The sequence below is a fragment of the Balaenoptera ricei genome, chromosome 1 (genome assembly GCF_028023285.1).
Source record: "Balaenoptera ricei isolate mBalRic1 chromosome 1, mBalRic1.hap2, whole genome shotgun sequence".
NCBI lineage: Eukaryota > Metazoa > Chordata > Mammalia > Artiodactyla > Balaenopteridae > Balaenoptera > Balaenoptera ricei.
Genome location: NC_082639.1, coordinates 162027677 through 162053867, shown reverse-complemented (window position 1 = coordinate 162053867; position 26191 = coordinate 162027677). Strand labels below are relative to the sequence as shown.

The 26191-nt window shown below is 34.6% G+C and overlaps 1 protein-coding gene across 9 annotated transcripts in view; it reads left to right on the top strand.

The window, feature by feature from the left end:
* RGS7 (regulator of G protein signaling 7) overlaps positions 1-26191 on the top strand; it is a 584592-nt gene that overhangs the window by 433980 nt on the left and 124421 nt on the right. For 7 of the 9 annotated variants that reach the window (XM_059940741.1, XM_059940740.1, XM_059940743.1 and 4 more), the window contains 2 exons: positions 6244-6350; positions 11163-11214. In XM_059940741.1, coding sequence (XP_059796724.1) covers positions 6244-6350; positions 11163-11214 — 159 coding nt within the window. Of the gene's footprint in view, positions 1-878; positions 943-1269; positions 1440-6243; positions 6351-11162; positions 11215-26191 lie in introns of those variants that run through there. The other 2 variants (XM_059940745.1, XM_059940744.1) reach the window with 2 other exon arrangements.

Below are 26191 nucleotides of genomic sequence, written 5' to 3'. Positions count from 1 at the left end.
TGTGCTATACAGTAGGTCCTTTCTGGTTATCTTTTTTATATATAGTAGCCCCTGTCTATTAAAGTTAGTTCAGTGTCTTACTTTCCTTCCAGCTCATTCAGCCAAACTAACTGGTGGAAACTTTGCAGAATATATACTGAATTTTAGAGGGAATGTTGCTTTCCACTGTCATTTATTATTGCCTTGGCTCTTGTGATTGTTGTAGATTGCTTACTTTATTCTTGAATAAACTCAGTGTGAGTTTTCTCTCATCTGAATACTATTCTAGCACCTAATCACACATATAAATAAAATAGAATTTTGTTGAAGTGCAGCTCATTTTACACAATGATGGAACTACCAGTTATACAGAAGGATATACTATATCAGTGAAATGAACATGCTGATATCCTATAGTTACCAGATAACATAGATCTTAAGCCAATTCTCCACACCAATATCACATAGGTCTTTCTCTCTCTTTTTAAAAATTTCAGCATTATTCTTCATATTGAAATAATCTCTTAAGGTGTCATACTTATTGATACTAGGCAACTAGACTTTTCTACCCCATGTGTGTGATAAGGGCCATTGATGTTTGATCCTGTTACTTTCAGTACCAATTTTTTTAATGAGTTAGTTTTTTTGAGTCCTGGGAAAATATTATGCTTCCTTAAGAAATCCTCTCCATTCTGACTGCTGTTCCTGTGCTTCCTCTGTCACTGTTGTTTTTCAGCATTGCCATTCTTGGTGTGTCCTCATATCATTCCCCACCCCACACCCCCCACCCCACACCCCCCGCCGGCTCCTGAATTGGGGGAGTTCTCACTGATCTGTTGCATTTTCATGTTTCAGATTGTAAACCTGGGGTGCAGAATATGTTACCTTTGGAAATCTTTTCCTATAACTATGATACCAGATCTTTGGGATTTGGGTCGTGTTCTTTGCTGCCTAGGAATAAGTGTAAGTGCATTCCAGAGCAGATTCATCATCTGTACACTAAAGATCCCAGTTTGATCACCTGGAAGACTTTAAATAGTGTTCAATTGGAAGTGTTTAACATGATCTGGAAGCCTGGATCAATACCAGCTACTAGTTTCCCCACTGCCTTTTGCACTAGACTAAGTGCTACTGAATGTGTCCTTTCATAATATCAACTAACTGAATATAACTCACATTTTTGGAGCACTTCTACGTGGCTGGCCTTATTTTAAGTGCATTGCACATTTATCTCAATTGTTCCTCACAACAGACTTTTAACATCAGCATTTTATTATCTTTGTTTTACAGATGTGGACACTGAGTCCCAGAGAGTGTGAGCCTTCTGCCCCAGTCGTACAGCTAGCACATGAGGGAGTCAGAGTATGAACCCAAGTGGCTGGCTTGTACATCCTAGCTGCTTCACTCCACACTGTGCTCCTTTGTTTGGAAATATTATTTGCTTGCATTAATTACCTAGTGTAAGCTTCAAAGTTGGTATAAATTATGCTTCTGTTTTTATTTCTCCCAAATAGAATCTATTTTATCTTATCTAATCTATTTTACCATATTGTACACTTCTAAATCCTGATTTTTGATTGCTAAAAGGCAAGCGGCACTTCATTTTTCTATGTGGAAATGATTTTTTTTTAAAAAGAAGGAGAAAAGCCCCAATACTTACTTCTTCCACTAACTCTTACTATTGAGAAGATAGACCTACCTCAGAAATCCCTAACTGTAGTAATAGTTCACTTTTATTTGGCCTTGTTGGAGAAAAAAAATCTTCTGCGTATGTGATTTTTCTACATGATTAATCTTACCTTGCAAATGCCTATTCTAAAAAAAGTATAATATTTTGAAATATTTCTCTAATGACCACCTCCCTGTCTTCTTAAACAGAGAATAACAAGTTTAACAAAATCTTTCCTTTATGACTCAGAATCATCATGATAAATGTCGGTTATTTTACTATTTAATAACTTACCTCTGTCTACTTTTTAGTTTTTCTTTCCTTGATGTCATATCATCTGCTGTCATTTTTTTTCTATTTTGAGTGTATTTCCTTCTAAAATACTTCTCCCCACACACTAATCATATTTGCTACATCACGTATGCTGTGTTGATAATGAAACAATCACATTTACTAATATATACTCATAAAATAAAAGTAAAAATGCATAACAGGAATAAAAATATAAGATTTAGTGAAATTTTTTATTATTATTTCTTCACTCAGAGGCATTGTTCCATCACTGTGAAATTATAGGGTATATTTGGGAGGTGCTGAGACTACCTGCTATGGGATCCCTGGATAAAGAAGATATTACTGAGTTCTGAAAATATGTTATAAATACAGAACTGAATATAAAAATATATATTTCTACATATGGAAATATAGAACTGAACACACAAGTCTCTTTTATAGTATGCTTTTTATCCTATTAACTTTCTGAAGTAGTTGTGATTCAAAAGCAAATTACACCATGCAGAATTCCTTTTTCTTTTAAAGGATTTTGATAATTCTGTTGTTTAAGGGTTTGAGGTGAAGTAATGCGATGAGTACATCAGGCTTAACAAAGCTACACTACGCTGTTCACATAGTTAACGGTTGTTTAGAGATGCATTTTTGCTTCTCGGTTTGTTCATGGCTTGAACATCCAAATGGAAAATAAACTGGAATCTTAATGGTAAGTTTATTGTTGAACTTTATCTAGTTGTGTGGGTGATGTGGATAACACATGTGCAAGACGATTCATTACTAATTATTTTGCTAAGAAGCATAATGTTGTGGGGCTCTCTTGTGTGCCATTATAGGGAGGGTGATCTTGATAGACTACCCATTAGATTCTTTCAACACTTAGTTCCAAGACTGCCAGTGGTCCTCCAGCTTCTTATTAGATTAAGGCTGTGCTGAGATTCAGGAGCAGCTGGATCATGGGGAAATGTAGCTCCATGCTTATTGCTAACAATGAACAATTCAACCTTGAGAAAACTATCCTAAGCCCACCCTAAGATCTCTTAGTGGCGTTTATGCCATTTATATCACTATTATCTTTTCCCATATAAAACACTTAGAACAGTCCCACCTCAAAAGCTTTAAACGTATTTTGAAAAGATATTATGAACATCTAAATTATCTTGGCAGAGCTTAAGCTGCTCATCATCACGACACAAGATAACTAGTATTTTTTGTGCAGTATATGTTTTTCATATTCCATATGTCATTTATTCATAAATTTACTTATTCACTCATTCAGTAAATACTGATTCAGTAGCTACTTTTGCTATTGCTATGCTACATGTCAAGCTTATAGCCTTAAATGAGACAGAAAATTCACCCCGATGCCCTGATTTTCATCTAACCATTCATCCTGTCTTGGTCATGTTCTCTGGAGGTCCTGTGATAGAGCATGTAACTTGTCTAATCTCAATCTCTCTAGGTTACTGTTTGACCAGTGACCTTGAAATCGTTTTATGAGGTTTGTTAGAAGCTCAGTCCTCTTATATATTAAGTTAAATAGTTTGATTTGACCTCTACATCAAACTATGTGTGGGCCATGCAGAAACTAAATTTTGATCTTATTGATACCACCACAAATGTACATCTGTTGAATTCAAGGCATTTAAAAAACCTATCAAAACCAATTTTCCTTATTAATAAAATTATGGAGCATGAGAATCTCTTTGAGGGTTGCAAGATGAGAATATATATCATTAAACCAAACAAAAATGGAGTATTGTACCTCGAAAAAAAGAGGTTGAGATTACTTGCTAATTCACTATTATTCTCTTCAGCAAGCATTTATGCAGGCCTAATTATGGTAGTGTTATGTGAAGAAAACCTGCAGACATTCATCTTTCCCTCTAGAAATGTATGATTTATCGTATAATTAGTATCTATTGAATACAGAAAGGTAAGAACTTGCTTATGTTCATTTGCTTCTGATTTTCTTTTTTGCAGCTTCCCTATATTTACTTACACTATGTTTTCTAATCCTCATCAACACATTAGCACCTGTTTTTTGATGTTTCTTTGTTTTATTTTAGTCACACTCTTCCCTGTGCTTAGAGTTTAGAAACTCTTTACTATTAATCTTTCTGGGCATCTGTTCTCCTTTCTTGTATCTATACTCTGAAAATTTCCTCATGTGCCATAATTCAATTTACCTTTCTGGAAAGTAGTGCTAATAATATTTTCCTAGGCCACAGACTGCTGGAATTAAATGAATAAAGATGGTTGTAACAAGATAGGTGGGCCACCTGACTTTGAAATCCCCAAACAGATGTAATACATTGCTCTGCCCAGTGCTACCAGACAGGAACACCCAGGGATTCTGAACATGACCAAGGCTGTAAGCACCTGCTCATTATTATAGGCCAGCATTCTTCACAGATCCTATTACCATTTTAATTTTGTAAATAATCCACAAAAAGAAGACATAACTGGCTGATGCTATTTAGGACTGCCAGCTCCCCCACTCAGCCTAGTTGAAGGCAAATTTATGGAAGTGGATTTCCTGAAAGTACTTTAAAGAAAAGTAAAAATCATTCAGTGTGTAAGTGATGAAGCACAATAGCTACCACCTGTTGAGTATCTACTATGCACAGGGTACTATTCCATCTTCTTCTTTATATATATTCTTATTTGATTTTCATACCAGCTCTGCAAGGTGGGTTTATTACCTTTATTAATGGATAGGAGAGTTGCAGAGAATTTAAGTAATGAAAGCTAGTGGGTATCTCCAAAGGTTTTGTTCTTCCCACAATATCACACTACCTCCTGAGCTTTAATAAGAATCACAGAATATGTGGGTATATACTTATAAGCAGCTTAGACTTTGAGAAGATCTTGACTTTGAACTAAAAGTATGTGTAAGTGATGAAAAGAATCCTCCTTTGTAGAAAAAGAACATTCTATGCAGGGAGAGACTTGATTGGGAGTGTGAAGAAGATGACTGGGACACTTAATAACAGTCTTCTGGACACATGACAAAGAGGATGATTGGCAGTTTTCCTTTATTATTGACAAGATCAGTGGAGTGGAGGCCGGAGGTAGAAGAAGTTACCAATTAAAATATTTGCAAGATGCTAGATAATAATTAAAAGGGGCACTGTAGTACCCCATTACAGGTAAAATTTAACAATTATCTTATTATTAGCCAATATAGGCATGGGAGTGAGGAGAGGAAGAGGGTTCTTATGCTTAGGTGGGCCATAGCAAGCAGTTTAGTGAGTCAGTACTAGCTGAAGTGTCAGAGTTACCAGTGATTGACAGCCGGAGATAGAGACAGATCCACATAGTCCTGGAAATTCTGTAAGCATCCTAGAGTTAAAGAACCATTTTAGCTATTCATCTAAAAATAGAAATAAATCTATAAATTGTACATAAAGATATACCAACAGATCAATAAATCTAACTTTTTGTATTTTCTATATACATGTATGCTTATGTTGGACTAAAAAGCTATCTTGAATAGTTCCATATTTTCTAGGCTTCAAGTTAGCAAACTAACTTGCAGTAATAATTCTACTGATCAAATTTTATTAACCCTTTTGTTGGAAGAAACTGTTGGTTGCTATAGAAGGATTGTGAGTATTACAGTATTATGTTCCAACTATTTCCCAGACTACTGGGAAAATATAATGTTTTCATTGTCATATAAACCTCTACATAGTCCATATGTAGAATACTGTATACAGAGTAGTAAAAGCTAGAGCAGTCTGGCCAACCACAGACTGCAGGCTCACTTAGTGCAGCATAAATTGTTCTAGATGCCTTAACATTGCCTGTTAACATTGCCTCTAGTAATGATCCATATCATTAGAAAAATTGCCGATAGTATTGGATATTCATATTACAGGGCAGGGGGTGATGCAAGCAAGAACACTTTTTAAAGTTTAAAGTGCTATATAAATGCCAAATAGAATTGTTTGTGGAAGATTATTAACATATAGCAAAATATGTCCCATCTATAAAATGAAGGAACCAGATTCTGTGATTTCAGAAAAACCTTCAGTTTCAATGTTCCATAACTTTATGTTCTCATGGGCTGGTCGCCATGCACTGTTGGTCATTGCACAGTCACTACCAGGAAGCAGAGCCATCTTAGTACCTTATGTGAAAGAGCTGAAAGAAGTACAAAGACAGGCTTTTCAGGATGCTGAGAATTCCAATGCAAGAATGTGTTCAAAAGGAACAAGATAAAATTCTACATGGCTATAAGTCAACAGTTTTAAAGAGAGCTTTTATATGTGTTTTTTTGTTTGTTTATTTTCATGAAACAGTGGAGGCACTCCATTTGGGAACACTAATGGCTGCCCATGGCTACTTCTTTCCAATCTCGGATCATGTCCTCACACTCAAGGATGATGGCACCTTTTACCGGTTCCAAGTAAGTTTAATAAAAATATTCTTCAACAGTAGAAACAAGTCTGCATTTTCATTGTTTTTACAAAAATTTTGAAAATTATGACATTTTACTTTGACTTAAGCTAGTTAGAATCTAATGATTTGTGAAAACTAAATTGTGTGATGATTTAAATTATATTTTATATAAAATGTTTGAGAAAAATTCAGACAGTCACAATGGAATTCAGGAAGATGAGAGAGTTCATCTGTAAGTAACATTTATTTGCTAGGAAGGAAGTTGAGAGATGTAACTAAATTTGTTACACTCTGGACCCTGCGTGATCCAGAGCCATCTACAGTCCAAGCAAATAGTCATGGGAATGCTTGAAGCTCCAGGATAGAATTTAGCTAATAAATACATATCCTCTGCATGTCTGAGACCTTCTACAAGTCTATGAAGACTGACATGCATGATGCTTTGCATGCATATACTCATCTGAGACAGGAAGCCACCTTAGATAACTTATAAACTGACAAGAGTCATTCTAGGTCATTTTCAAATGAGATACCTATAAAGAATAATCTTTCAGGAAATGACTGTGGATTCTAATTTTAGTCATTGAGCATTCAGTTGACACTTGAGTTTACAGTGGTTTACCTGAAGTGTATTCTACATTTCATTAGACATTATGGTTCATTAGTAACTGACTGGAAGATTCCAGCCTAGAAAATTAAGGCACATATAATGTCAGAGTTCAAACTCTAGCTCTAGGGATTTTCAGAGGATTCTCCCCATTGTCCAGCTTTTAGACATTGGAGCATTCTTCTCACTAGCTCTGAATGATTAGATGTTCTATATCTAAATAAAGTGACTTGGATGCCTAAGGACTTGCTTGGACTTTGCAGTTGAAAACAGAGGGAATATGTTTTAAAAAATTGTTCTCAAAGATCATTGTCCTCCTAGAACACTCTCACTGCCACTTCCTTAGGGCACGTCTATCCAAGGCAAATAATCATAGCACTTTCTGCACTGAATAGCTAGTAAATAAAGCAATCTCCTGAAACTGTGATACTGACCTAAGTATTCAAGCAATTTAAGTTAGTTGAATCACTTAATTTTAAAAGGCTTTAAAATAATGAAGCTTTATCCTTTATAGAGTTAAATTTAAAGTAATGGTAGCTTGGGCTTCCCTGGTGGCGCAGTGGTTAAGAATCTGCCTGCCAATGCAGGGGACACGGGTTCGAGCCCCGGTCTGGGAAGATCCCACATGCCGCGGAGCAACTGGGCCCATGAGCCACAACTACTGAGCCTGCGCATCTGGAGCCTGTGCTCCGCAACAAGAGAGGCCACGACAGTGAGAGGCCCGCGCACCGCGATGAAGAGTGGCCCCCGCTCGCCGCAACTAGAGAAAGCCCTCGCACAGAAACGAAGACCCAACACAGCCAAAAAAAAAATAATAATAATAATAAATAAATAAATAAAATTTTAAAAAAATAAAAGTAAAAAAAAATAAAGTAATGGTAGCTTAAAACAGCTTATTATTAAGTTAGAGTAACTTGTGGTCCTAAAGTTAGCATTTTAATAAATAGAAATTATTAGTGATTAGCAAACAAATTATGTATGTGTTACTAACACTTTTTGATTTTTTAAAAGGAGTTACTTTGCTATTGCAGGATTACATTTTCCATAAAATTTTATTTTCTTATACAAGTTTTTCATATGCAGACTCTAAGTAAACGTTAGGCCTAAAAAATTCTTACAAATTCTAAATGAAATGTATTTTTTTAACAAAAATACCAACTTTTATCCATCTTTGCTATCAATATTACAAGTAAAATCATCTATGTATAAAATAATATATTTATAAGGGAAGCATTGAATATAGTCTATCTGCTGACAATTATCTAATTCAAAAATTTCCCTCAAAACAAACTAGCTGAGACATGGCCTAAAATTAGTGGTGATGTCTTGAATTTGTATAATTTACAACCTTTAACTCTGCTCTTGTCATTCCCAGACTGAAGTTAGTAGGCAGACAAGGTTTTATTGTCATGCTCATGGGTCAAAGATGAGCAAAGCTGGGAATGGATCACCCTGCATTCTGCAGAAAAGGAGAGACTGTTTTTAAAGAGCTTTACAACAAAGCAAGGGAATGAGTGCAAATGATAAACTAATTACATCACTACTTGGCATAGGCAGAAGATTATCAAGTTCAATATGCCTAAATCGATGATAGATGATAGAAAATCTTTTAAATTACATGAATTAATGTTAAATATTAAATGTTAGATATTTTAATGGCACACTCACATTCAAAATAGGATAGAAACATGACATATTTGTAAATCTAATAACCATACAATCTAAAAACCAAGGTTTTAAAAACAAACAAAAGAAACCCCAGAAAATTCAGGGATAATTTAATTCCTGCCACAGTGTCCACCAAGGCATTAATTAGTTTATATTTGAACAGCTCTAATAACAGAAAATACATTATTGTTCAAGGTGTTACTTCCATTTTTGTGTTGGTTCCAAGCAGCATTAAGTTCTTTATTGCATTGAATTGAAATTCAACTCCATGGAAGGATTTTAAAAATCATGGGTTAAAATAGGAAACTTGCAACATTGTGTTTACAATTGCTCCAGTGAATGATTGAGATTCTAACCATCGTTAGGAATCTGAAGAAGCTTTGGGGCATGAGTTTGAGGCAAACAGAACTCTTACTTTAATTGCACTGGTATGCCGCAGTAAATTTGTCTCAATTTTTCAATCATATGATTTTTGTATTTACTGTAAACTTGCAATTGTCTAATTATCCTCCTTAGCTAACTGAAATTGAGTTCTGACATGATTATCCAGGTCACTTTCATGACTTTCATCACAGTAGTATAGGTGCCAAAGATTACCGAGAGATGGCTAGACAGTTTCGGATCTGTTTTATCACGGCTAAAGAAGCAAACTCTGAAAAGCAGAGAAACTCATAGATTAAAATGTCCTAAAGCCTAGTTTAACTGTGAAAGTAAATTTTTAAATTCCAACAAACTATAATGGTTTGTTATTTAAATTTTCTTTTACTATAAATCAAAATATTTTTCCTAGAAAAAAAACCTTGCAGTATTAGTGAGGAGTGTTGGTTTTGTGCCTTTTCCGCATAATATCACAGGATAAAATAGCTTCATTCATTTATTTTTACAGTCAGGAAATTTTCACTAAAGTAAATGATAGAAAAATAAAAATTATAAGAATGCTATTGAAAACATTCCGTGTGGCTTTGAGAAAAAAAGTATGTGTCTGACCAGTCTGACTAGAGTATATATTTTTAGAGTTAGATAAATAGATATGCATACGCATGCGTGCACACACACACACACACACACACACACACACACACACACACACACACCTCCCAAAATAAAGAAGCAACCCAAAGGGAATAATGCATTCTATGAGAAGTATCTCAAAAACTAGCAGCCCACATGAAAGGAAGATTTTTAACTACTTTGTTTCTCTATGGTTCTCCTAGAGTAGTGACCCAGTTTTACTCTCAGACTAGGTTAAGTGGATTCATTTGCCAAGGAGGGGGTGCTGTATAAAGCCTCGATATCCCCTTTTATCTAGTGCTTCAACTTTTTTACCCTCTAAATGTCTTCTGTCACTTTGTTCACATATATACAAAATTAGTATTAGTAGCCTTCTTTATGATACTGGAGCAATTCCCAAGAAAGCATAGAGGGTAAATCAAATCCCCTGGGAGTCCTAAACAGTTTGAAAGGGCTCTCTCCCAGAGATTCAAGCAGTTCTCCCAATTACCCTTTTCCCCTTCTTGAGAATCCCTCTTCTAGAAGGCAGAATTATCAAACAGGTAATCAGAGATTACCCTAAATATGCTTGTTACACACAGATTGTTAATATAATTGACTAATAAATATAATTAAGCCCACAAGGCTGATGTGTGTAGTCACTGTTCCATTGAATCCCAGAGCCATCATCATCCAAGGAAACAGTTTGAAAGAGTAGACTGGTGGTGATGGAGTATCCTCGGGGTCTGGAGCCAAGCATATCCTGCCATCAGGGCTAGAAAAGCCCTGTCAGAAAATATAACATGCTGATGATAATAATTGGGTTTTCTCGATCAGACATTTTCTTTGTAGTTTCATCAATCAGTTTCTAGAATTTCACAGAATCACATATCTGTCTATTGTTAAGCAATCAACTAAGATATTAGTTTAAAAAAAATCATCTCTGACTTGTGCAGTTTAAAAATTTAGAGTAATAAGTGTCTCTATCAAGAAATATTTTTTAAAGTGAGGGGGAAAAGTTGTTTTAATCTAGCTGGATAATGTTGAGAGCTGCATTATATAATTAATAGAACCAAGCAAATGATTGCCAGATCTTAAGGAAAGATTCTGATGGTTGAGCTTTTGTATCTACTGAGGGCAATGATGAAATACATAAATCATAAAAAACAATTTGCTAAATTTAAACATATCTCATCATGAGTCTTCCTGAATATAATACTTTGCTTTCAGTCTTTGTGGATTAACACTTTTTATTTGAATAATGCAATCAGTCCTTTTACCTTTTTGTCAGATGACATACAATTGTAGCAAATGTACACTGTTTTAAATACCTGCTGGTGCGGCACCTATTTGGAGGCTGAACAATTGCTTAGCAAAGTAAATGTAAAAGAAAAACCTTACAATGCCTCTCTGAGTACTTTTTCTGGATAATAAAACATACATTGTTAGCAAACTATTCTAGATAATTGCTGAAGATAAACACAGCTCATAAACCAGGAACCCCACTAATTCTTTATGTGCCTAACCTAAGTTCCACTTCTTTTCATTCCACAGACACCCTATTTTTGGCCATCAAATTGTTGGGAGCCAGAAAACACAGACTATGGTCAGTGCAATATCTCCTCATTTTATTATTGACAACTAGTGTGTATGGATGAACCCATGCCTGCATTTTATTATTTGTCACTGAGAAAAGAAAACCACAGTTTTCAGTATGGGACTAATATTTCTAACATTGAATTTATGAATGGCCTTGTTTGGAAAGTCACCAAACCTGCTCGCAGCTTATTCCATGTTATAGTGCCCCCTGTGACTATTAAAAAAATACTTTCTTCTGAATAGATGAAAGAGCTATAAACAAGCTTAAAAGGGTTATTATTATTATTTTTCTGTACCACCTTGGTCTACTAGAAAGAGTGACAAAGGGGCTCAGAGAGCCAGAGTTTTAGTTCACCTCTCCTATTTAGCTATGATTTGTGGTAAATCCCTTGCCTTTCCCAGACTCCATTTTTCTCACTATTATTTGAGGCATCCTATGATTCTATAAGCAGAAGGTTTTGTTAAACATGAAAGGCCAAATGCAAGCAAAAGAAAAGATACAATAGGAAATTTAATCATAGTGAATCAACTTCAGTCAACTTAGAATGAACTCAGTTCAACAACCATGATTTTAGTTAAGCTCTTCAAGGAAATAGGCCCCTAATAGCTGCTCATCTTCTTACATCTTCCTGAAGGCTACAGTTTTCAAAAATAATATTGTATGTATGGTTTTTAAATGTCATTTCTACAAGTATTCATTGAGGATTTGTTCCAATGCAAAGTGTTATAGTAGGTGCTGGGATAACAAGGAGACTCTGACTTTATCTACACTGTTGAGTAACTCATAGGCTGGACGAGAAACGGGAATTATACAGAAGGAGTTGCTGTGAAGTGCTGAGTGAATATAATAGTGGTATGTGTAAAATATATGGAAGTTTAAAAGAATAAGAGAGTGACTTTGAGGGTTTCCAGAGTGATTTCACAAAAGAACTGAGGGCATCTGAGTTGGATTTTAAAGAGGGGAGATTTTTCAGGAAACAAGGCAGAGAAGGCATTTGAGGCAGAGTGCCAGCGTGTTCAAAGACAGAAACTTCACAGCAATCTGGCTTTTGTTGGCTCCTGGAGAGAAGTTTTGTAAGAAAACCATAGGAAAGCCCATGGAGTCATCCCTCATTTTTGTCATTTCAGAAAGTTGAATTTCATAGTTCATCCAAGGGTGGTCAGGTGCCAACCAAAGATTCAAACTAACATAATTTATGGAAGACAATCTAAAAACCAGAATACTGAACCATTAATAGAGAGAATAGATGATTCCTTTCCAGTAGTGGGAATGTTGATTTTTTTTCATCCAGGGTACACATTCTTCAAAACTGATGCACTTGGAGAAAGAAGTTAATTAAAAAAAAAAAAAAAAATACTGCCGATTTGTGGATCTGAGTTGGAGAACTTTGTGATGTATTTTGTCCAACCTGGGATGATACCTGGGAATTATTTCACCAAAGAGTATGAAGTTCTAGTGGAGAAAATACCTGGACACCTGACAAGGAGCTCATGAGGAAAACCCAGGTGTTGGAGGCAGACAGACCTGACCACAGATACTGCCACAATGATGTACCACATACTGACTGTGTGACTTTGAGCAAGCATGTAACATCTCTGAGCCTCAGTCTGCTCACTTTTCAAGCAGAAATAATAATATTGACTTTCTAAAGTTGTTGAAATAACCCAAATTAATATGCCTAAAAAAACTGGTATTGCTCCTCTCATACTTAATAAATCAAAATTGTTTTCGGTCGTCATCATTATTGCCTGACAGGTAAACTGCCTCTGTTCCTTACAGAAAAGCAAATTCTTATTCTTAATGTTCTCTTAGTCCATATTTTGTGTTTTTCATAAATATGTTAGTGTTCCCAATTGCAGTTCATGTTTCAACACTTCACAGTAGATTAATGTTTCTGTGGTAAGGCCAAGGAAATGGCACGGCTTACACAGAAAATCACTTACAGAACATCCCTCAAAGTCTGTCATCTCAAAATTATTAATGTCATTCAGTTTAACATTAGCTCTTATTGGTGTCCATTTCAAAGGGAATCATCTTCTAAACTTTCTCCTGAAACCTGGAGAGCCTGCAATTTTTAACTAAAAATAAGCATAGTCTTTATTATTCTATTTGTTTCCCCCCCTGAATAAACATATACCTGTTTATGTCTCATTTGCTTGGATTATATACAAGTGAAGAATAAAATAATTACTCAATAAAAAGTTACAGAAAAAATGAGAGGAAGTGAAATGATAACGATCTCAGACACTGTACCACTCCTACAGGCAATGATGCTTTGTCTTCTATGATTTTTCTTTTTAGGTGCAAGTATAGAAGCAACTCAAATTATCCAACTTCGAATTTTCTACCACCGTTTATTTAAAGAACATTTATAAAGTATGAACACTTGCTTATAAAGAGGATGTTGATACTGTGATGTAGTTGGGTGTGAGGCCCAATAGAAATAATAGTGATTACTTAGGTTGTTTATTCTGAGACAGCTTGGGGCAGACAGGAGTTTATTGCTTAAAGCAGGTTTAAAGAATGGTTTCTTATATTCTATTAGTATCTACTGTCTATTTCCATCACCAATTCAAACTTACTAGGAAGTCTCTGCAGAACATAAACCTCTTAGGTCAGTTTATGTGGAAAAACACTTTTCCATGGTTACCTTGGTTTTGTAGAAAAATAGAATATGTTGATCATGTTTAATGACTAAGACAAGCCAATATGGACTAAAGGGCTATGAAAAAACACCGTACTTTGAAAATCAAGTTGTGTGAGATTTCTGATATTGTTCACCCAAGTACAAAAAAATATTCCAATCCAAGCCAATTAAAATGGAGTCGGGAATGGACTTCCCAGGTGTATTTGCATCAAGAATCATCTAGTATAAAGGGATTGCCATGAGGGCTGGGGGCCAAGACACGAGGAAGTTTAAGAGAACTGTGATAAGAAGTAGAGACAGTAGTGGTGGTAGCAAACTAAAACAGAAGCGAGAGACAGGAAGTTCACTGGTATCTCTAAGCACACACATTGCACATTGATGTTCCTACAGATGATCACACATTGACCAGTGTCTTTTGTCTGGCTCCTTTTGAGGGTTAAATCTCCAATGTTCATATAGGACTTGAACCCCAAGAAATCAAAATTTCCAATAAAGACAGGAGCTGACCCTATACTTGTATGACTCACGTCACTCACTTCACCCAAATCCTAGCCCTGTTGGAGCATGTCTTTATTGAATACTTTTATATTTTGTTCATTGTAGAATTTTTTGCAGTTTTATTTTTTCATATATTACATTAAAGTATTATTTTTCTTGATTAGTGAGTTTTTTGGCACTCCCTTGACTTTTGCCCCCTAGGCAAGTGCCATACTCATCTCATCCTAGGGCCAACTGAGACCAACATATGACAATTGCAGAAAGGCAGAGGTGTTCTCAACATAAGGAACTTTTAACAATGAAAATTGTCCGGAACTTGCATTATCTTGTAGGATGATGGTTGTGCCTCCGAAAACATTCAACCAAAGGCCTGTATTTTCTCCAGGATGTTGTGAGGTGTTTCAAGCCTAGGAAGAGAGACTCCACTTACTGACCCTAAGAACTAGATATCACTAAGTCCCACCTGTCAAAACCATGCTGAAATAATATTAGAGTTCTGGTTGGCCAATCATAGCAATTGTATGCTAACATATAATAATCACAGCAGCTTTGAGATAAATAGTAATTTTTTCCTTCAGGGACAGATTTTAAGTTGGTTAGTTAACATTTTGGTATAAAGATTGCTATAACCAAATACTGCATTTTGGGGATGGATGACAAGGAATTTATGATTAATTAGAGAGATTGAATACACAAGAAATCAGTGAACTTTAAAATAAATGCGTGAATAAAATCAAATTAATAGCATATATAACTTCATGTCTGTGTCTTAAATCTTAGTTGACAAAATACCAATGCCTTAAATCTTTGTATATTAATAATTCCATGATATATAATATTGAAAAACTGAGAATTCAAGATTTGGGGGGAAATAGAAGAACTTCACTTTTCTAAAAATTAGTTTGTTTCTTGACCTAAGACACTGAAATGCTTTCCAAAATATTCATCCCATTTATAAAATTGTGTGGTGTAGTGCGGTTCCTACTTCATTCTCTTTGGCACTTAAGTTTTAAGTTGCTTGTTTCATAAGACCTTTAATAGAGCCTCTACAGTTCTATGTAATAGTCCTACATAGAACACCTAAAACCCTTGCCGTTCACTTTTGATGACTCTATCCCTGCTATGTCTATTTTTGAAGTAGATGTTAGTGGCTCCTAAAACCATATTTTAGAGAAGAAATTTTTAAATTTCTGTTTTGGGAACAGTTTTAAGTATACAAAAAATTGAACAGAAAGTAGGAGAATTCCCCTAAACCACCTCAATACAACCCACGATCTTTCCTATTATTAATATGTCACATTAGTGTAGTAAATTTGCTACAATTGATGATCCAATATTGAAATATTATTATTAACTAAAGTCCATAGTTTACATGAGAGTTCACTCTTTGTATTGTGCCTTCTGTGGGTTTTGACAAATGTATAATGACATATATCTACCATTGCCCTAAAATTTCCCAGAGTTCTACCTGTTCATCTCTCCCTCTCTCCTCCTGAACCCCTGTCAACCACTGCTATTTTTACTATCTCCTTAGCTTTCCCTTTTTCAGAATGTTATATAGTTGGAATCACACAGAATGGAGCCTTTTCAGATTAGCTTTATTCACTTTAGTTCCTTCTGAGTCTTTGAATGCAATTGAAGAACATCTTGGATGTCCATTTGTTCCAGCACCATTTGTTGAAAGCACTATCCTTTCTCCATTGAATTGCCTTTGATCCTTTGTCAAATATTGGTTGACTATATTTATGTGGGGCTATTTCTATTCTGTTCCATTGATCTATTTGTCTATTCTTTCTCTAATACAGCACTGTCCTGATTACTATAGATTTATAGTGTGTCTTGAAATTGGATAGTGTCAGTCCTCTAAATTTGTACTTCTCCTTCAGTATTATGTTATATATTCTGGGTATTTTGCTTTCCAAAAACTGTAGGATCAGTTTTTCAATACCCACAAAATAACCTGCTGGAATTTGGGATTGCAGATCAAATTAGAAATAACTGACATCTTGACAATATTGAGTCTTCCTATCCATGAACATGGATTATCTTTCCATTTATTTATTTCTTCTTTGATATTTTTCATCAGAATTTGGACTTTTAATAAAGATCTAGTACTCATTTTGTTAAATTTATACCTAAGTACTTTTTCTTTTTATTTAGCACACTATTTACAGTTGTGTGCTAATGTAAATGGCATCATATTTTTAATTTCAAATTCCAAATACTCATGAATGATTTATAGAAAAGCAAATTTTATAACATTAACTTGCTATAATCACTTTTTAGTTCTAAGAGTTTTTTAGTTGTTTCTTTGGATTTTCTATACAGACAAATATCTGTCATCTGTGAACAAAGACAGTTTTCTATTTTCCTTTTCAAACTATATACCTTTAATTCCTTTTTTCTTGTCTTATGGCATTAGCTAGAATGTCTTGTAAGATGTTGAATAGGAGTGGTGCAAGGGGACATCCTTGCTTTGTTCCTCACCTTAACAGTAATGCATCTAGTTTCTAACCATTTATTATCATGTTAGCTCTAGGTTTTTTGTAGATGTTCTTTATCAAGTTGAGGAAGTTTCCTCTCCAATCCTAGTTTTTCGAGAGTTTTATTTACTTATTTGTTTTTGTTAGTTTATAATCAGTACTATATTTCATCAAATACTTTCTTTGCATTTATTGACATGATCATATGGTTTTCCTTCTTTATTCTGTTGATATGATGGGTTACCTTAATTGACTTTTAGTTAACCAGTCTTTCATAACAAGAATAAATCTCACTTGGCTATGGTGTATAGTTCTTTATATACATTGTTGGATGTGATTTGCTAATATTTTATTGGGGATCTTTTTAAAATTGAAGTATAGATGATTTACAGTGTTTTCATGTGTACAGCAAAGTGATTCAGTTATATACACATGTATATATATATATATTATATAAAAAACACACATATTTTCTTTTTCAGATTCTTTTCCATATTAGGTTATTACAAGATATTGAATGTGGTTCCCAGTACTAAACAGTAACACTTGTTGTTTATCTGTTTTATATATAGTAGTGTGCATCTGTTAATCCTCAATTCCTAATTTATCCCTCCCCCACCCCATTGGAGATCTTTGCATTTATGTTCATGAGAACATTGATATGTAGTTTTCCATTCTTGTAATGCCTTTTTCGGTTTTGGTATTAGGATAATACTGGCCTCATAGAGTAAGTTAGGAAGTATTCCTTCTGCTTCTATTTTCTGGGAGCAATTGTGGAGAATTGGTATTATTTCTTCCATTTTAATGTTTGGTAGAATTCACCAGTGAAACCATATTAGCTTTGTGCTTTCTGTTTTGGTAGGTTATCAATTACTGATTAAATTTATTTAATCGATGTAAGCCTATTCATACTATCTTTTTCTCCTTGTGTCGGTATTGATAGATTGTGTCTTTCAAAAACTTGGTCTGTTTTATCTAGGTTTATCTGTTTATCAAACCTGTGAGCTAGAGTTGTTTATAATATCCCTTTATTATCTTTTTAAAATCAATGGAATCAGTAGTGAGAGCCCCTCTTTTATTTCTTATGTCAGTAATTTGTGTCTTCTCTTGTTTCTTTTAGTTTGGCTAGAGATTTATTAATATTGATCTCTTCAAAGAACCAGCTTTTGGTTTTGTTGAATTACTTTATTGGTTTCCTGTTTTCAAGTTCATGACTTCTTCTATTTTTAGGTCATTGATTTCTGCTCTAAATTTTTAGTATTTATTTTCTTCAGCTTACCTTGGATTTAATATTTTCTTTTTTCTTTTTTTGTTTCTATGTTGGAAGCTTAGGTTATTGATTTTAGATCTTTATTCTTTTCTAATATATATATTCAATGCTATAAGTTTCCCTCTAAGCACAGCTTTCACTGCATCACAGATTTTGATTAAGTGGTATTTTTATTGTCATTTAGTCAAAAATATTTTTCAATTTCTCTTGGGATTTCTTTGACTGTATGTTATTTACAAGTGTGTTGTTTAATAACAGGCATTTGAGGGCTTTCTAGCTGTGTTTCTGTTATTAATTTCTGGCTTAATTCCATTGATGTCTGAGAGTATACTTGGTATGATTTCTACTTTTAATAATTTGTTAAAGTGTGTTTTATAGCCTAGAATGTGGTCCATTTTGGTGCATTACCTGGGAACTTGAGAAGGTTGTATATTCAGCTTTTGTTGGATGAAGTATTTTATAAATGTCAATTAGATCCATTTGATTGATGGTGCTATTCTGTTCAACTATGTCTTCACCGATTTTTCTGCCCAGTGGATCTGTCAACTACAGATAGATGTGTGTTGAAGTCTTCAATTATAATAGTTATTTGTCTATTTTTCCTTAAGTCTCTCAGTTTTTGCCTCCAGTATTTTGATGCTCTGTTGTTAAGAGCATAAACATTAGGATTTCTATGTCTTCATGAGAATTAACTCCTGTATCATGTAATGCCCCTATTTATTCCTAATAATTTTTTTCTGAAGTCTACTTTGTCTGAAATTAATTTAGCTACTCTTGTTTTCTCTTTATGAGTGTTAACATGGCATGTCTTTCCTCCCCTTTATTTGTAATCTATCTGTGTCTTTATATTTAAAGTGGGTTTCTTATAGACAGCACATAATTAGATCCAGTTTTTAGTACACTCTGACAGTCTTTGTCTTTTAATTATTATATTTAGACCATTCCCACTAGAAGTGATAATTAGTATTGTTGGATTAATATATACCATATTTGTAACTGTTTTCTATTCATTTCCCTTTTTCTTTGTTTTGCTTTATTTTTATCTTTTTTCTTCCACCCTTTTTCTGCCTTCCCTGATTTTAATTGAGCATTTTATATGATTCAGTTTTCTCTCCTATCTAAGTATATCAATTATACTTCTTTTTAAATTTTTTAAGATTGCCCTAGAGTTTTAAATGAAAATTTGATGTAATTCTTAGCCTTTGTCCTCTATATGTAAGGTGTTCCCTCCTACTCCCACCCCAGCTTTGTTCAAGGTTTTCTCTTTGTCTCTGATTTTCTGCATTTAGAATATGAAATATATAGGTATAGTGTTTTTGGTATTAATCATGCTTGGTGTTATATGAGTTTCCTGGATCTGTGGTTTTAATGTCTATTGGTTTGCTAGGGCTGCCATAACAAAATACCACTGACTACGTGGCTTAAACAACAACAAAATTTTTTTTTTTTTCTCACAGTTCTGGAAGAATTGTTGGTTTTTATTTTGTTCAGCGGTAACAATTTCCAAGCTACTTATAGGATGGACCAACAGTCAGAGACCATATTTTTATAGGGGGGAAAATGAACAGATCATGACCAAGCTTGTTGTTTTTGTTTACTTTGTATCTGCCTTTCTTTCATTTTTTTTTTCTTCAGTATTTAATCCTGGGATGGTCTCTGAGCCAACATCTAAGAGAAATGGAAAACATAAAGTTGCTTCTTTCTGCTCTATGTGTTCTCCCTTCGCACTGGGCTTTGGAGAGTATCTGAAAAGCAACCATTAGTGTCTTTTGAGGTTGTTGTTTTCCCCTTGATTTCCCTGTAGGCAGCTTTGGAGCTGCCCTAGAGCGGAAAGGGAGAGAAACCTGGCACTCTCAATTGGAAAAGCATGATATAAGGGCAGAGAAACAAGATAAAATTGTGTTTAAGCAGAATTCTAGTAAGCCTTTCATGTTCTTAAATTTTATATATGTTCTACTATAAACCTGTAAAGAACATAATTTACATGTTATGTTCCAACATTTTTTCCCAAAAACTATCATGATCAGTGGTCATTTCTAAATTGATGTGCCCTGGATCAAAATCAGAGGTGGATTCAGAAAGAAAAATAAAATGTCACATCTTACCAGAAATGTCCCATCATGATTCAAAATTACAGATTATCTGGAATAATTAAACGTTTAAACCACAAAATGAACAAAATGAAAATCTTCACTGATCCAGCCACTTTGCAGTAATCTAATTTGTGGAAATGATGGACTCCCATACATCTCTCCTAATAAAAATGAAAATCTATATTTAATATTTTATTACTGTAGTTATAAAGGGTAGTATTGGTAATATAATCTATTTTATAAACTAAATATTCACCATGAACTAGTTTTAGCAAAAACAACAACAAATTGTATCTTAAAAACAAAATGCATTTACTCAATAAACAGAACTAATTTATTGTCTAAGACTATTCATTTTTAATTTTAGAGCTAAAGCATTTATGACATCTTAAAAATACAAATATCGGCACAAATTGTTCTCCTTTATAAAATGTCCCAAGCTTTTGTCATTTCAAGACACAAAACGTACTGATAAAAATGTTATTGAATGAATTGGGTCCTGCTGCTCACTGCTTACAAAATCAATTACATACTCACAAATGTCAGTAGAAAGGAAAGGTGCCTTTAATGAGAGTGCCAGCAATCTGGGGAGATGTTGAACTCAGTGCTCCCCAAAAACCACCTCCGAAAATTCTGCTCAGCCATAAACACTCTTAAAGGCAAACAGAGAAGTAATCTCAGGTAATTATTGAGATGGGGGTCAGAATCATTGCAATCCCCCACTGTGTGCAGGCTTGTGGACTCCTCATGATCTTCCTCGAGATGTTATCTTTTCACACAGTTTGGTCACAGAGTTAGTTCAGGAGATTACTGAAAGGGAAGCAGGGAAGAGATATGGTCATCTGTTAATTATGTATTCTTCACTTCTACTTCTTTGATCTATGGAACTGACAAGTTAGGCAAGGTATTGTGTGATTAAAGTTGCAGGATACAAAATTAATACACAGAAATCTGTTTCACTTCTATACACTAACAACAAAAGATCAGAAAGAGAAATTAAAGAAACAATCCCATTTACCATCATATCAAATAAATAAATTAATTAATTAAATACCTAGGAATAAACCTAACTAAGGAAGCAAAAGCCCTATACTCAGAAAACTATAACATACTGATGAAAGAAATCAAAAATGACATAAACAGATGGAGAGATACCATGTTCTTTGATTGGGAGAATCAACATTGTCAAAATGACTATACTACCCAAAGTAATGTACAGATTCAATGCAATCTCTATCAAATTACCAATAGCATTTTTCACAGAATTAGAACAAAAGAATTTACAACTTGTATGGAAACACAGAAGACACCAAATAGCCAAGGCAATCTTGAAAAAGCAAAAAGGACTTGGAGGAATCAGGATCCCTGACTTCCGTCTATACCACAAAGCTACAGTCATCAAAACAGTATGGTACTGGCACAAAACAGACATATAGATCAATGGAACAAGATAGAAAATGCAGAGATAAACCCACACACTGATGGTCACCTAATCTATGACAAAGGAGGCAAGAATGTACAATGGAGAAAACACAGCCTCTTCAGTAAGTGGTGCTGGGGAAACTGGACAGCTACATGTAAAAGAATGAAATTAGAACACTCCCTAACCCCATACACAAAAATAAACTCAAAATGGATTAAAGACCTAAATGTAACATCAGATGCTATAAAATTCTTAGAGGAAAACATAGGCTCTCTGACATAAATCACATCAAGAACCTTTTTGATCCACCTCTGGAGCATAATGAAAATAAAAAAATAAATAAATAAACAAATGGGACCTAATTAATCTTAAAAGTTTTTGCACAGCAAAGGAAACCAGCAACAAAATGAAAAGAAAACCCACAGATTGGGAGAGAATATTTGCAAACAAAGCAACCAACAAGGGATTAATCTCCAAAATATACAAATAGCTCACGCAGCTCAATATCAAAAAAAACAAACAACCCAATCAAAAAATGGGCAGAAGATCCACATAGACATTCTCCAAAGAAGACATACAGATGGCCAAGAGGCACATGAAAAGATGCTCAACACCACTAATTATTAGAGAAATCGCCTCACGCTGGTCAGAATGGCCATCATCAAAAAATCTACAAACAATAAATGCTGGAGAGGGCATGGAGAAAAGGGAACCCTCCTATACTGTTGGTGGGAATGTAAATTGGTACAGCCACTATGAAGAACAGTATGGAAATTCCTTAAAAAACTAAAAATAGAGCTGCCCTATGATCCTGCAATCCCACTCCTGGGCATATATCTGGAGAAAACCATATTTGAAAGGGTACATGCACCCCAATGTTCATTGCAGTGCTATTTACAACAGCCAGGACATGGAAGCAACCTAAATGGCCATCAAAAGAGGAATGGATAAAGAATATGTGATACATATATACAATGGAATATTAGCCATTAAAATGAATGAAATAATGTCATTCACAGCAACATGGATGGATGGACCTAGAGATGATCATTCTAAGTGAAGTAAGTCAGACAGAGAAAGACAAATGTCATGGTACCACTTGTATGTGGAATCTAAAGAAATGGTACAAATGAACCTATTTATAAAACAGAAGTTTAGTCACAGATGTAGAAAAGAAAATTGTTACCAGGGGGAAAGGGGAAGGAGGGATAAATTGGGAGATTGTTGTTGACATATACACACTACTATATATAGAATAGATAACTAATAAGTACCTACTGAATAGCACAGGGAACTATATTCAATACTCTGTAATGACCTATATGAGAATAGAATCTAAACAAAGCGTGGATATATGTGTATGTATAACTGACTCACTTTGCCATACAGCAGAAACTAACACACTGTTAATCAACTATATTCCAATTAAAAAAACAAAAGATTTGAAAGGTGTGCTTGTGCCAGAGATGAGTAGAGCATGGGGGTGCCTGGTTTAAAAGTTAATTACAATATAGCTTTCCTAAAGTGACAAGAAAAGAGGCTTCCTCCTGAGGGCAGTTTTCTGCAAGAGCTGCTTACAAAAGGAATAAACCATTAAATGGTTTGGTTTTTACCTGACTTATGCAAAGATTAAGACACCTTATTTACTCTCTTTCCCAAATATTATATGCCTTTACATATGTATATGAATATTGCACACACATTTATTTATTTATTTAAGATAAATAGATCATCTCTAATAGTTAAATAGTTCCAGTATCCATAGTTATGTGTGATTGATTGAAGCAGTGCTTTCTTCATATGCCATTTGTAAATACATATTAATAATGCTCTTTGGTTTGAGAGTTTGCTAACATCATTCCATGGACTTTACACATAAACTTACAATTTTTAGTTAAGGATGATACATATTTTAGTGAGTTAGAACATATAATATTACAATGATTTAGTTATGACTTGTTACATCCCTCTCTAAATTTGAACTTTTTCTTTTAGCATCTTCATTGGAGTATAATTGCTTTACAATGCTGTGTTAGTTTCTGCTGTATAGCAAAGTGAATCAGCTATATTATACATATATCCCCATATCCCCTCCCTTTTGCGTCTCCCTCCCACCCTCCCTATCCCACCCCTCTAGGTGGTCACAAAGCACAGAGCTGATCTCCCCATGCGATACAGCTGCTTCCCACTAGCTATCTATTTTACATTTGGTTGTGTATATATGTCAATGCTACTTGCTCACTTCGTCGCAGCTTACCCTTCCCCCTCCTGGTGTCCTCAAGTCCATTCTCTACGCCTGCATCTTTATTCCTGTCCTGCCCCTGGGTTCATCAGAACAATTTTTTTTTTTTTTTTTAGGTTTTGGGTTGTATGGTAGTTCTAGTTTTAGTTTTTTAAGGAACCTCCATACTGTTCTCCATAGTGGCTGTATCAAGTTACATTCCCACCAACAGTGCAAGAGGGTTCCCTTTTCTCCACACCCTCTCCAGCATTTATGTTTGTAGATTTTTTGATGATGCCCGTTCTGACAGGTGTGAGGTGATACCTCATTATAGTTTTGATTTGCATTTCTCTAATGATTAGTGATGTTGAGCATCCTTTCATGTGTTTGTTGGCAATCTATATCTTCTTTGGAGAAATGTCTATTTAGATCTTCTGCTAATTTTTGGATTGGGTTGTTTGTTTTTTGATATTGAGTTGCATGAGCTGCTTGTATATTTTGGAGATTAATCCTTTGTCAGTTGCTTCTTTTGCAAATATTTTCTCCCATTCTGAAGGTTGTCTTTTCGTCTTGTTTATGGTTTCCTTTGCTGTGCAAAAGCTTTGAAGTTTAATTAGGTCCCATTTGCTTATTTTTGTTTTTATTTCCATATCTTTAGGAGGTGGATCAACAAGAATCTTGCTGTGTTTTATGTCAAAGAGTGTTCTGCCTATGTTTCCTCTAAGAGTTTTATAGTGTCTGGTCTTACATTTAGGTCTTTAATCCATTTTGAGTTTATTTTTGTGTATGGTGTTAGGAAGTGTTCTAATTTCATTCTTCTACATGTAGCTGTCCAGTTTTCCCAGCACCACTTATTGAAGAGGCTGTCTTTTCTCCATTGTATATTCTTGCCTCCTTTATCAAAGATAAGGGGACCATATGTTCATGGGTTTATCTCTGGGCTTTCTATCCTGCACAAACATTTAAATTTATTGTGTGTGTCGACTGAAATAAAAAACACACAATGTAAGAGCAGTGAGTTTCAGTTTTATCCACGGACCTTACTGAGGACTAGAGCACAGGAGACAGCCTCTCAGATAGCTCTGAGAAACTGCTCTGAGGTAGGGGAGGAGCCAATATATATATGAATTTCTGGCTGGGAAATGCATGTAGTCAAGCATAAAATGATTACTGCTAATCACAAAGAACAGATATCTCAAGTTAATTATTTTAGTGCTTTTCCATGTATAGGAAGATGCAAGAATCTGGGGTCATTGAAATTCTTCCTTAGACGTGCATCTTAACCATCTAGGAGCCTGTATGTTCAAAGCACAGAATGCTTCATCCTATTTTTCCATCTTGAATTCCCCTCAGGGCACACTGTCTGTGGGCAATTGCAGTGGGTTGCCACTTAACCCTTTGTGTAAGGGGGTAATGAATGACACTCTTTGTTCTTTTTGTTTACAAATGTATACTTGCATCATGCCTACATAAAATACACGTATAGTTATCCAGATGGGAAGTTAAAATAAGTCCTAAACATAGTATCTACAAAATAAAGTTAAGGCTATATTAATATTTTTGAAATACCAGCCTAGTTTATAACCTCAATCTCTAGAAATGCTGTCTGTTGTACTGAAAATAACTGCAGTTAACCAAGCCACCAGCTTGGAAGTATCATGTCGCTTATCTCTCCAAGTGGTGAAACAAGCCTATTGAGAAGATGCATACCTAATGATTTGTGCTACTTATTGGTTTCTGGTTTGGCTCCATCCTTACATTTCCTTATGAGTCTTTTCTTCCTGTCAGCTACCAATAATGATATGAAAAAAGAGAAACATATTTGACATATTTGATATTTTATAGCAAAAGATATTCAATTCTTAACTGCCTAATGTCTGCATTGTTATTTTGTATCTTTACATTATTATTTATTCATATATTAAGCAGGGAAAGGTTTTCTATTAACTGTGCTATGTATGATATACATTTGTAAATATATTGTGTTCATGTTTGTGTATGTGTATTGGAGGTGGATGAGGGATGATTTTTTTGTATGGAAAGACCAATTTTGGAAGGATTGAAATACATTACAATTTTAAATAAGCAAAATCAGCAACATGCTTCCCAACAAGGAACTAATTCTGTGTCTTTGCAAGTCACGAGAATGGAATTTTTAGGACCTGCTATCTCTCAAGTGCTTTATATTTCACTGTTTCTTGAAGTGTGGCCCTGATTTGTCAGCATCAGCTGTGATGATTTTAAAATGCAGATTCCTGGTCTCTTTCCTGACCAATTGAATCTGAGACTTCAACCTGAGAATTAGCAGTATTAATTAGCTCTTCCAGATGTACACTATAGTTTGAAAA